General features: G+C 46.5%; 1 protein-coding gene across 1 annotated transcript in view; it reads left to right on the top strand.

Moving 5' to 3' along the window:
- ARHGEF12 (Rho guanine nucleotide exchange factor 12) overlaps window positions 1-11,738 on the top strand; it is a 70,374-nt gene extending 58,636 nt beyond the window's left edge. The window contains exons 30-39 of the mRNA XM_041480565.1: window positions 1,111-1,186; window positions 1,579-1,746; window positions 2,206-2,293; window positions 3,029-3,118; window positions 3,256-3,332; window positions 3,678-3,905; window positions 5,877-6,371; window positions 8,113-8,426; window positions 9,790-9,862; window positions 10,919-11,738. Coding sequence (XP_041336499.1) covers window positions 1,111-1,186; window positions 1,579-1,746; window positions 2,206-2,293; window positions 3,029-3,118; window positions 3,256-3,332; window positions 3,678-3,905; window positions 5,877-6,371; window positions 8,113-8,426; window positions 9,790-9,862; window positions 10,919-10,929 — 1,620 coding nt within the window. The 3' untranslated portion in view covers window positions 10,930-11,738. The remainder of the gene's footprint in view (window positions 1-1,110; window positions 1,187-1,578; window positions 1,747-2,205; window positions 2,294-3,028; window positions 3,119-3,255; window positions 3,333-3,677; window positions 3,906-5,876; window positions 6,372-8,112; window positions 8,427-9,789; window positions 9,863-10,918) is intronic.
- The last annotated feature ends 514 nt before the right edge of the window (window positions 11,739-12,252 follow it).

Below are 12,252 nucleotides of genomic sequence, written 5' to 3'. Positions count from 1 at the left end.
AAGTGGTCTTTGGAGATAAATATTTCTGTATGAAAATGAAAACAATTTATCTCAGAAATGTGAGTTTTGCTACCTTCCTGAAGATTTCTGTGGCTCTAACAGCTCAGTTGTGCACATCATGGTGCTGATGAAGCTTGTCAGCTCTGTGCAACAAACCTTTATGGCCTACAAGCTCAAGCACTGTATCCCAGAAGAGATATATCTGGTGGATAATGAGATTATTGTGGGTATTTATCTCATGTGAGTGCATGTCTTAGTGATGCTGTTGGAACTGGGGAGACCTTGGAGAGCCCTGAGGTGTAACAGTGGAGTTGGCTTTAAAAGGAGAGCATGTACAAAAACATGGGAGATCTACACAGCCAAATAAAACCTGAAGTCAGTATTAAAAATACTCTGTTCCATGGCTCCTGTAAATCCCTGCAGTTCTGTTGGAAGCTGGTTACCTGCTGGTTGCTTCCCCATCTCCCTCAAAGTCAGTGTGAATCAAAAAACCCCAACTTTTCTATAAAACTGTGTCATGTATCCTTCCCCAAATAAACTTGCAAGCATTCAGCAGGGGAAGGAAGAACTTCTGGCAGCTACGAAATCTCGCTGTCATTGATTGCAGACTCTGAGACTTGGAAGGGATGAATTGTGAAAATTGTCACTTCTGCTTGCCTGCAGATCTAAATGTCACAAGCACTGAAGTGCCTGAAGAATCCATTGACATTACAAAGCCTGTCAGATCATTGGGATGATTTGTAAATAATTTGTAGGCACACTTGACTTGCAAATCGAGTGCTGCAGCATTAATCAGTTGTAATGCTAGAGATGAATATGGGGGATTGGAAAAACTCCTCCTAGGAAACAGGTGACATCCTCATGCCCCAGGAGCTTGACTTGGAGGGAGAATTCTCCACTCTGTGGCACTTGGCGTGTGGAAAAGAGCAGTGGAAGAGGAGAAGTGATAAACAGCATCTCTGACAAGATTTTGGGTTCCCTGCTCCATGTTTCTTTTCCCAGCCTGGGTTCAGTTGCTTAGCTCCAAACTGGAGTCCCTCTGGCATTCCTGTGTTTTATCATGACTTGCTTCCATGGAAATTTCATTTTTTTTCTTTCCCCTGGTGACAGAACCTGGATCTAACAAAGAGAAAGATGCTCCATGAAGGGCCCTTGACCTGGAAGGTGAATCGTGACAAAACCATCGGTGAGTCTGGGCCATCCCCCATCCCCTGGCTCTGGGTGAGTCTGCTGGGAAGGAGAGGAGGGAAAAGCTCTGCTGCAGCTCCCAATTATACTTCTTACTGCCACCTCTGATAATGCCTGTGTGCTTCTCTGAGCTGATTAAATTATTCTTGTCAATTGTGAAATGTGCTGGAGTATCATTAGGGCCACGCAGGGACACAGCAGTCAGTCATGAGCTGATCCAGTTCCATCTGTAGCTTTCTGCTGGAGTTTTCACCAGGAAGATTTGCAAGCTTTGCCTGGAATGGCACAGCACTGATTGCTGCCTCTGCATGAGTAATCAGAAATGCAGCTTTCTGCTTCCTGATGGGAATGTTTTTAACTCGTTCTGGGCTTTTTTGGCATTCTGGGCAGATCTGTACACTCTGCTGCTGGAGGACATCCTGGTGCTGCTGCAGAAACAAGATGACAAACTGGTGCTGAAGTGCCACAGCAAGATCCTGGCATCCACAGCTGACAGCAAACACACCTTCAGCCCCATCATCAAACTCAACACTGTGCTGGTTCGCCAGGTGGCCACAGGTCAGTGCAGCCCACTGAGAAAGCAAAAAGAGAAGCCAAAAATAAAGATTAGCTCAGTTGAGGAAGATGATTTTGTGTAGATTTTCAGAGCAGAACATGGAAAACTGCGTAGGCTTAATTCTTGGTTGTCCAACATCGTGCTTAGTATGGATGAGCTGTTTAACTTCTTTGCATCAGTAATAGGCATTTGCTTGAGTTTTAAATAGACTTCTAAATGAAAGTACTCTGATTGTGTTAGAGGAAAAGCACTCTGGAAATTATTAGAAGGGAAAAGAGGAGAAATGGAACTTTTGCAAAATGGGTTTTTTCCTTTGAGGGCACATTTCTTTGATAGGACAAGGTCAGTGTTTCTGTATTAGTGTTGGAAAGTTATCTCCTGGACGTTTTCCTTGCTTTGTGCTGGGGTTTTGTAGGAATTTTTGGGAAGCTGTTTCAGTTCCCTTCCCTGTGTTGGTGCAGATAACAAAGCTTTCTTCGTCATCTCCATGTCGGCGACGGGGGCTCACATCTACGAGCTGGTGGCACAGACTGTCTCAGAGAAGAATGTGTAAGTCCTGGGCTCAATCCAGCTGCTGCTGGCTTTGCTGGACCTGAGAGACCTTTTACCCCATGAATTCCCTGAGTTCCTTCTCTAAATTCAGCTGGAAATCTTGTGGTCTCTGTAAGAAGCACCCACGGATAGTCCCTCCCAGCTGGCTCACTCCACACCCCTTCCTGACCTCCAAAATATTTTTATTTACCCTTAAAAATCTGGTTTTTTGAGGTCTGACTGCCAGATCAGACGCAGAAATAATCCTGCATCTTCATGCAGCACCAGAGATCTTTGCAGATTTACATTCTGGCATCATAAACACCCCACTGCAGGAATTGGATTCCGTGGCTAAAAGCTTCATGGGGAGGAACTCTTTTCTCCTAAGGAATACCCAGGGATAGATGTGTTTATGGGATAGATACCTGTTGCTACATCTATACACTCCAGTGATGTGGGAAATAATGCTTTTTCATGTATTTATATACCAATTAACTGGTTGATCTGACAAGTGATAAGGTCCTGTCTGTCATTTCTATCTGCTGAAGAGCATCTAGGTGAGCTGAGCTTTCTGCTGTGGTGATTTCAGGGTGTTCCTAGGGGGGCTGAATGTAACAGAACTTGAAAAAAAATTACATTTCTTTTTGGTAAAAAATAGCAGTAATAATATCAGCTGGGTTTAAGAGGATTAAATAGAGAAATGCTCATTGTGTTTCACTTGCTGCATGGTTTTATTTGCTGTTTCTGCTGCAGCTGGCAGGACCTTATAGCTCAGATGGCAGGAACTGTGAAGATGGGGAGCAGCAGAAGGGTGATCCCACTGCCTCAGTCAGGCCCTGGCGAGTAAGTCAAAGCTGCAGGAGGAAGAAAAGCTGATTTTTCTTTCTCCAGCACCCCTTTTCCTGCTTACAAATTGCCCTCCAAAGCATTCTCCTGCAGATGAACCTGACTCAAAGGATGTGTTTGTTCCCTCCCTGCAGAGAGGAGCGTGAGGAAGAGGAGCAGCAGAAGCTGAAAGAGCAGCATGACATTCCTGCCAGCAGCCTGCAAAGTCCAGGTAAAGCAGGGATTCAGGGAGTGGAGCAGGAGATTTGCTCCACAGAGTGCAGATGTGCCCAGCCATAGTCCTGGGGGATTGGGGATCCTAGGGGCAGCTTGGAGATTTTTCTGGAAAGGGATGATTTCTTTACAAGTCATTCAGAGAAGTGATGCTGAACCTCTTGGAAATGCACCTTTTACTATTCCCATCTGATTTGTAAGCTGCTGGAGAGTCTTTTTTAACCCTGGAAAGAGCTGGCCTTATAGCAAAGCCATACTGAAGAATCTTAGTGTTTCCAGAGTGGAATTTTCTGCAGTTTTATCACCATTGTTTCACCTGAATTTTTTTTCTTTGGTCTTCTAGATAAAGATTTGGGCCTGGAGTCTCCCTTAATACTGAACCCTCAGTCCTCTTCACCCATCATGTCTGAGAAGGCCAAGGTGGAAGGGCTGCTGGGGGCTGAGGGGCAGTTTGAGAAGGTGCAGCAGGCAGAGCTGGCACTGAAGGACTCCTCTGCCTGCTTTGAACACCCAGCCAGCAGCTCAGCCTCAATGCCAGAGGGGCAGTGGGCACGGGATGCCCTGAGGAACTGTGAGTACCACCCTGGGCTGGGCTTTGGAGGTGGAATTTGGCCAAACAGCCCATTTCCATTCATTATCCATCCCCATGGCTGGATGTGACAGCAAGGAGTTCTGAATGCATGCACTGCACCTCCCTGGGCTTTAAGCATCTCCTGGTTTTTCTGAGGTTTTCTCTGTCAAATGAGGGTGATCATGAATTTCTACCATCCATGGAGTGCTTTGATGGCAAAATTATATTGCAGAACCTAGTGCACAGTGCCATTGCTGGTCAGCAGTTTTTAAAGACTAGGCAGTCAGCCCTGGCTTATTTCTGTAGCACTGGAGCAGAACTGGAGAGGTTGCTTGTGTTGCAGAATGCAATTTTCCTTTTTTTTTTTTTTCTGTAAAATCCTGCAAACTGTTATGCTCACTTATATCCAAAGTACTCAGATTTCTGAGTACTTGGGAGGTGTTTGGGTCTAATTGGATCAGCATTTGTGTGTGTTGAGAAGTCTTCCTGATGGACAAATCATTGTTTGAAATTGTTTTTAAGGTTTTTAATCACTTCCTCTGCTCTCAGAGGAAGAATGCAGGGCCCTGCAACCTGCTGGATCAGCTCTGGCAGTGCAACTCCTAAATATAACTCCCTAAAATTTGAATGAATTCATTAATCCACAGACCTGTCCTTGGCAGCTCTGGAAGGGACACAAAGTCCCTCAGTTGTACTTGGAGGGAAGAGTCTGTGGAATATTTGCTTTTACCAAAATGCAGAACTCTTACATCCTTGGCCCCAATTGCCTTTTCCATCTCTCTCTCCAAGCAATGACAGTTCTCTGCAGTCTCAGAGTTATCTCAGACCTTTAATTCCATTTATTCTCCTTCTTAGAGGATTTAAAGTTCTTTTCTAGTTCTGAATATTGGACAGATATTCTTGGTACTTGTTTTAAGAGACCACAGCTAAAATAATCTTAGTCTGGGGGTGTGTAAGGACACTTGCAGTGACCCTACAGCATCTCCTGAGTGTTGAGAGTTAAAAGAGCAGCTCTCCAACATTGTGACAAGAGCCTGAGCTGAGTGACAGTTCTGCTGTGTGACATCACTGCTTTTTTTGGGTGCTGCAGGAGCATTTTGTGGTGAGGAGGAACAATCTGGGGCTCTTGACAGCAGCACGTTTTTGTTTGGAACAATATGTCCCTATTATGAAGTGTTTGGTTGGGATAATTTGGGAACTAAAGGAATGTGGGTTGAAGTTCAACCAGGCATAAATTTGCATTGAATTTTAGGGAAAATGTTTCTTAGATTTTTTTTTTCCTTTTTTTTTTTTTTTTGCTGACATTTCAAACCTGAGTGGAATATTCCCAGTTTCCTTGAGGTGGGAATCCCCTGCTATAACCACAGCTGTGAGCTCCTGTGCAGGGTGAAACCCAGGCACTCAGGATAATTTATTTTACAATTTTCTTGGAGACAATTTCTTTGGTTTTCTCCAAGGAGATGCAACTTGTAACATATTGTAAGGTAAAACAGGAGAATGAGGCTGCAGCCTTTAATACATTTATTTTTATCCCTGTTTTTCCAACCAAGAGCAAGGAGTCACACCTCTGTCAAAGGCTGACCTTTGTGTCTGCTTTAATCCCTTCTGTGCTCCGTGAGCGTTGCCTGCATTTGTCAGGTGCCATTAATGCAAGAGCAGGATTTCCAGACATTATGGTAGAAACAGATTTTGGGCAAGCAGGAAGGGAGCTGATGAGCTCACAGAATATCCTGAGCTGGAGAGGAGCCAGAAGGAATTTTAGGGAAAATGCTTCTTCGCTTTTTTCCTATTTTTATTTTTTTTTTTTGGCTGTCATTTCAAACCTGAGCGGAATATTCCCAATTTCCTTGAGGTGGGAATCCCCTGCTATAACCACAGCTGTGAGCTCCTTTGCAGGGTCAAAGTTTGATCATTTTGTCACTTTGAGTCCAAATTCTGTCCATCTCATCTGACCCTTGCCTGTCCTTGCAGTGGGGCTGCTGAAGCAGCTCTTGGTGCAGCAGCTGGGCCTGGCAGAGAAGGGCACCCTGGAGGACAGACAGCGCTTGCCCAGGTTCAGGAGCGTGTCCCAAGAAGCCCAGACAGAGAGTGGCAACGAGCTGCAGCCCTCTGAGAGCAAATTCCAGCAGCCTGGAGAGGACAGAGCCCTTGGCAGAACTGGAGAGGCCGCGGGCGGGCACGGCGCCCGGACTGCAGCCGAGTGCCCGGCCTCAGGGGATGCCATGCAGCTGGTGGGCACGGAGCCCCCCGCCAGGGGCACTTTGCCCATGGACAGCATGAACCTGGAGGGCTCCAGCTCGGAGCTGGAGGGGCTGGGGGCTGAGGAGAGCGGGGAGCATTTCTTCGATGCCCGGGAAGCTCACAGCGACGAGAACCCCGGCGAGAGCGAGCTGCTGGACAGGAAGGAGGAAGAGGAGGAGGAGGAGGAGGAAGAGGAGGAGGAGGAGGTGCAAATTCGGATCTCAGGTGAGCCTGGGGCACTCCTTCAGGGGGTGATGGCCTGGCCAGGTCCTTTAACACTTCACCTTTTGCTTGTCTGGGTGGGACAAGAGCTGCCAGCTCTCACCAGGTCATTTTAGCCCTGTGCAAACACGGACCTGGTTCATTCTTCCTGTGCTGGAGGAGAAGCTGAAGAGCTGGGGACACACCCTGTGACAAACGGGAATTGCAGAGGCACCAGGCACAGGCCAAGCCCTCAGTTCTGGCCTGGACCACTTCTTCTCTCTGCTGCCTAAAGGGAAAAGGTTTTCCCTGGAGGCAAAGCACTTTTTAAAGCCCTGTTCCTGATCAAGTTTCAGGAAAGAAACTCACTTTAATTTTGCACTGTAATAGTCTCCTGTAACCTTACCACACTCTGAACCTCCGAAAAGTTTATTATTTTATTATTGTTATTGTTATTGCTGCTCATGGACTATTTGACAGCTTCCTGAGCACACCAAACTCAGCACAGAAGCTGAGGTTTATCTCATGTGCATTTTCTACTAGAAGCAGCTGCTATCAGGTGGGTTCAACACTAACAGCCACACAGAAGTCTCTTATCCATAAATATGCTCTTATTTAAAAATTGGATTATATCCACATGGATAAGCCAATTTATGACTGCCCCAATGCTGCTTTCCAACTACACAGTGCAAATAACTTTTCTCACTGAGACATTTTAAATTATTAAAACTGAGCCAACAACTTGAAGCATCTAATTTATTTGTCACCTCTTCCACTGTTTACTTTTTTAACTGTATGGGGACATCAAAATGAGATTGATCTGGTTTTAGTCAATTCTGAGTCCCCTGTGCTGGCTTTGCCTGTGCTATTATGGAGAAATTCATTAAATGGACTCCTGTTTCTGGGTGCAGGTTGTGAAAACATTTTCTGTCTGTAGTTACTTTATCTTTTAGCATATCAGCAAGCTCTGCTTTAAACCTCACCCATCTAAAAGCATCCTAAGTGCCAGGGCTGGGGAGTGGAGTTTGGGGATCCAGCAGCTACATTTGTCAGGTGCCATGAGTGCAAGAGTAGGATTTTCAGATAATATCATAGAAACAGAGATTTTGGGCAAGCAGGGAGGATGAGCTCACAGAATATCCTGAGCTGGACAGGAGCCAGAAGGATCATTGAGTCCAGGTGCTGTCCATTTAATTATGGGTTTTTTTAAATGTACAGTATAAAAACCATCCCTGGTCTCTGGACCTGTTCAGAGCCACCTGAGTCTGACAGCACCACTAATCTTTGGAGTGTTCCCAAATGGTTTTTCTCAGGAGATGGGCTGTGGGACACCCCCACTAAAAATCTGCTCAAACCCCCCTAAGCCCTGAAGCTTCTTGGAGCTAGTTGAGTCAAACCCCATTGTCTCTGCAGCGAATTATTTGATTTTTCTCAGGAGATGGGCTGTGGGACATCCCCACTAAAAATCTCCTCAGACCTCCCTGAGCCCTGAAACTTTTTGGGGACGGTTGAGTCAAACCCTGTTGTCTCTGCAGGAAATGATTTGATTTTTCTCAGGAGATGGGCTGTGGGATTTCTTTTCTCAGGAGATGGGCTGTGGGATTTCTTTTCTCAGGGGATGGGCTGTGGGATTTCTTTTCTCAGGAGATGGGCTGTGGGACTTCTTTTCTCAGCAGATGGGCTGTGGGACATCCCCTCTTCTGTCTGTTAAAATCTGCTCCAACCCCCCTGAGCCCTGAAGCTCCAATCTCCGTTGTCCCCGCAGGAAATTATTTGATCCTTGATGGATACGGAACAGTGCAGGAGAGCTCCACGGACGAGGAGGTGTCAGCCCTGGTCCTGCAGTGCACCTCCCACAGGCAGCCCGCCCTGGACTGTCCCCAGCAGCAGCAGCAGTGTCCCCTGTCCCCAAGGGACACCCAGTCGGACGGGGGCAGCTCGCCCTTCCCCGAGGAGCTGCGCTGGGCAGGGCTGGAGGAGCCCTGTCCCTTCCTGGGCAGCCCCCAGCTCCCTCTGGAGATCCGAGTGCAGCTCATGCAGTACATCCACAACATCCAGGATGCCCTGGAGAAGCTAAAGGTGCGTTGCTTTTTGTTCTTTTTTATTATTATTATTATTATTATTATTATTATTATTATTGCACGTAGAATGTTTGATGGTCACCTGAGCGTTTGATCGTTTCCATACCCGTTCATTTTGGGGTTAGAAAAAAGCTTTAAAACTATTTTGATGAGCAAGGACACAGCCAGATTTCTCTTCATCTCTGGCTCTTACTCCTGGAAGGCTGTTGTATTTGCAGGGATCCCCGTGGCAGGGAGGAATGATGAATCTGACTCCTTGTTCTCAGAAGGCTAATTTATTATTTTATGATACTATATTATACTAAAGAATACTAAACTGTACTATATTAAAGAATACAGCAAGAATACTTACAGAAAGCTGAAAAGATAATAATGAAAACTCGTGACTTTTTCCAGAGTCTTGATACAGCTTGGCCCTGATTGGCCAAAGAGTGACTGAAAACAATTCACACCAGAAATCCAATGAAACAATCACCTGTGGGTAAACAACCTCCAAACACATTCCACATGAGCAAAGCACAGGAGAAGCAAATGAGATAAAAATTGTTTTCCTTGTCTCTGAGGCTTCTCAGCTTCCCTGGAGAAAAATCCTGGGTGAAGGGATTTTTCCAGAGAATGGGAATGCTACAGAAGACTTTAGACCAGAATCTTTTGCTTTTTTTGCTGTTGTGTGGGCATTGAGTTGTGGATCACAACAGGCCAATAGTTCTGGAGCTGGAGGACTCTTTGTTGCTTTGATTTTGATCTGGAGACATTTCTGAAGGATAGGAAGCATGCAAAAGTGGAGTTTTCAACAGGACACTGGCCTGAGGAATGTGAATTCCTGGCACAAAGATTAGGGAGAGGTTCTTCAGAGAGAGGTGGGAAGGGCTGGAGTCCCCATCCCTGCAGGTGTTCAGGGACACACTGCATGTGGCACTCGGTGACAGGGTGGTCTTAGGGCATGGGTGGGACTCAGACATCTCAAAGGTCTTTTCCAGCCTTGGTAATTCTGTGAAATCTCTCGTGTGCTGCTGCTCATGGGGTCAGAGGAAGATTCTGAGTTGCACTGAGGATATCAGATCAATATTGAGGTTTTCAGGCTCTATATATTCCAAATTATTTTTGCATGGGACAGGGATTCTCTTTATAGAATAACTGCAGAAGATTTGATGTGTGAAACGTCCAGCAGCCAGCCTTTAATTTCACTGAAATCAGAATATTGCATGCAAATGAAGCTGCTGATGAAGGAGTTGAGGGGGCTCACTCTAACCTGGGTGTTTGCAGTAGTGAAACTTCTCTTTTCCTGTTTGAAGCCCTCTTTGTTTGCTTGGTAAATGGAGAGGCAGCTGAGTTTTGGGGCTGTTGTTGCTGTTTTGCAGGAGGTGGAGGAGGATTACAGCGTTCTGCGGCGCCAGGGGCTGGCTGGCTCAGCCTCCACAGGAGAGCACTCAGGTAGGAGCCCAGAATCAAACCACAGCACAAAGTCCAGGGTTTGGGCTACCCAAAAACAGGGGCCAGGCAGAGTTAAGGGAATAAAAAGCAGATCTGTTTATTGAAGAGCCTCCAGGTACATTTAGGGCACATGAAGCCCATCCAAAATGGAGAATTGGTCACAGGTTTCACACTTTTATAAGTTTGGTTCATTTGCATTTTGGGGGTCAATCTTCCAATTCCAGCTTCAGCCAATGAAGTCATTGACCCCAAGTTTGCTGCCCCCAACTCCCTTTTGTTTCCATCTCTCAGGCCTGAGGCAGTGAGGTGTCCTTGATTGCCAGGCCTGCAGAGGAATTGTTGTGTCTGCCCCAAATGGGGAAGCAGCAGCTCCCACTGTGTGTGGAGTTTGGAGTTCTGCACTGAAGAACTGCAGGGTTACAAAGAGATGGAAAATATGAAATCCTGAGCTATCAGAGGTGCAACTGGTCTTTCTCACATGCCCAGAAAAGGTTTCACCTCCTGGAGCAGCCCTGGCAGTGCTGCCTGCAGGAAAGGTCAGCTCCATCCCTGGAGGCTCAGCTGAGCTGGTTCCTGTTCTGGAAGGTTCTGTTCCAGCTGCCCCACACCTCCATCCCAGGGTGAACTCCTCCAGGCAGGCCAGAGGGGTGGGAATCCCACAGGGAGCTTCCTGGAATGCTGAGCCTGGGGGAAATTGGGTGGAATTGCTGAGCTCCTGGCCCAGGGTTGGGGTGAGATGGGTGAGGAGCTCTCAGTGAGCAGCCCTGCCTGTGGCAGTGCCCAGAAATGCCACTCACTCCTCTCCCAGGCCGTCCCTCTCAATCCTGGGGGGATGAGTTCAGGTGGCAGGAGAGGGAGCAGAGGGGATTTTGCTGTCCTGCTTGGCACAGGGTGGCTCAAGTGTCCCCAGTGTCACTGGGCTGCTGCTCCTGCCAGGTCTGTGAGGAACAAACCCTCCTCCCTTTAAGGGAGCCAAACTGAGCATCCTGCACATCCCATGGGCACTCAGACCTCTGCTCAGAATCCTCTTGACCAATTTTTTTTTCCCCTTTTCAGACAAAAGCTAGTCGTGTTTCCAGGAGTGGCTGAAGATGGGATGAAGAGAATCAGGACACAGCACCCGCTGTCTCCCCTGTGGACTCTGGGATGAGGGTTTGGAGCATCCAAACAGGAACCATTCTCTAGCAAAGTGGGCATGGGGTGCTTTTCCTGTGGGGCATCTGCACTATCTTGTCAGTGAGGGAGTCTATTCTATTCTGCTCCTCTCCTTGCTACCAGAAATTCAATTTTTTTTTTTTTCAGAACAGGAAAAAAAAAAAACCAAACCAAATGTACAGAGCTTTGGGTGTAGGATATAAAAAAATGTATTTAGACATTTAAAAGAAAAAAAAAAAAATCAATGTATTTATTTGACTTCATTCCGTGTATCAAAAGCACATTTTAATTTTTTAATCTGCCTTTTTTTTTTTTTTTGTTCTATTTTTGGGTAGTGACAGTTCTGGCCCACCCTGCCTGGTGAGGGGACAGGGGGGACCTGTGTGCAGGTGTTTCCTCACTGGACTGGACTCTGCACTCCCTGCTGGCACTCAGACTACCAAGAGCTACTCATGAAGGGTTAGGATGGAATTTATGGCTGGAATTGGTCTGTATCCAACCAGCTGCATGGGAATTGCTCATGTCACCACGTGTGGAACAGGAATTTTCCATGCACTAAACAGCCAGGCACTTGAGATGGGCAAATTTTCCTTTTCCCCTTTCCCATTCCTTTGCTGGGAGAGGAGAAAGAGGTTTAATTTTGGTTTTTTCTTCTTGACTTTGTTGGCTTTGATCATTGTCTCTTTGTAAAGTGATAAAAAAAAAAATACTTGGACCTGCAGCACTTTTGTAACTCTTCTCTGGATCAAAAAAAAAAAAGAAAAAGAAAAGAAAAAAAAAGAAAAAAATGCAAACCCAGAAGTGTTTCAAAGATGTGGGGCAGCTGTGCCCCTGATTCACTACTGAATGAAAAAGGGCTGCCATGGAGTTAGCCACAGGTACTGCTGATTTTAGGGCCAGTAAGTTTTAGTACCTGGAGTATGTCTTGCTGAGGGCTCGGGGTGGCTTTGGGGTTTTTTTTTTTTTTTTTTTTTTTTTTTTGGGGTGGGGTTGGTTTTTGTTGAATTTTGCTTTTGTTTTTGGAACTCGTTTGTGCCAATGCGAGGGACATGGGTGACCTGAGGAGGCTGAGGCAGCTCTTGGGCACTTCCTCAGGCCTGTCCTGGAATTTGCAGCTGGGATTCCTGCCAGGCTGGGAATTAGGGTGGCCCTGGGCCCATTGCCATTCATTTTCCATCCCCCCCGTGCTGGATTTCACACAGGAGGGCTCTGACAGCAAGGAGTTCTGGATCCCT

This window comes from Pyrgilauda ruficollis, unplaced genomic scaffold, assembly GCF_017590135.1.
Source record: "Pyrgilauda ruficollis isolate IOZ18807 unplaced genomic scaffold, ASM1759013v1 scaffold52, whole genome shotgun sequence".
NCBI lineage: Eukaryota > Metazoa > Chordata > Aves > Passeriformes > Passeridae > Pyrgilauda > Pyrgilauda ruficollis.
This window is presented reverse-complemented; position numbering and strand designations above follow the sequence as displayed.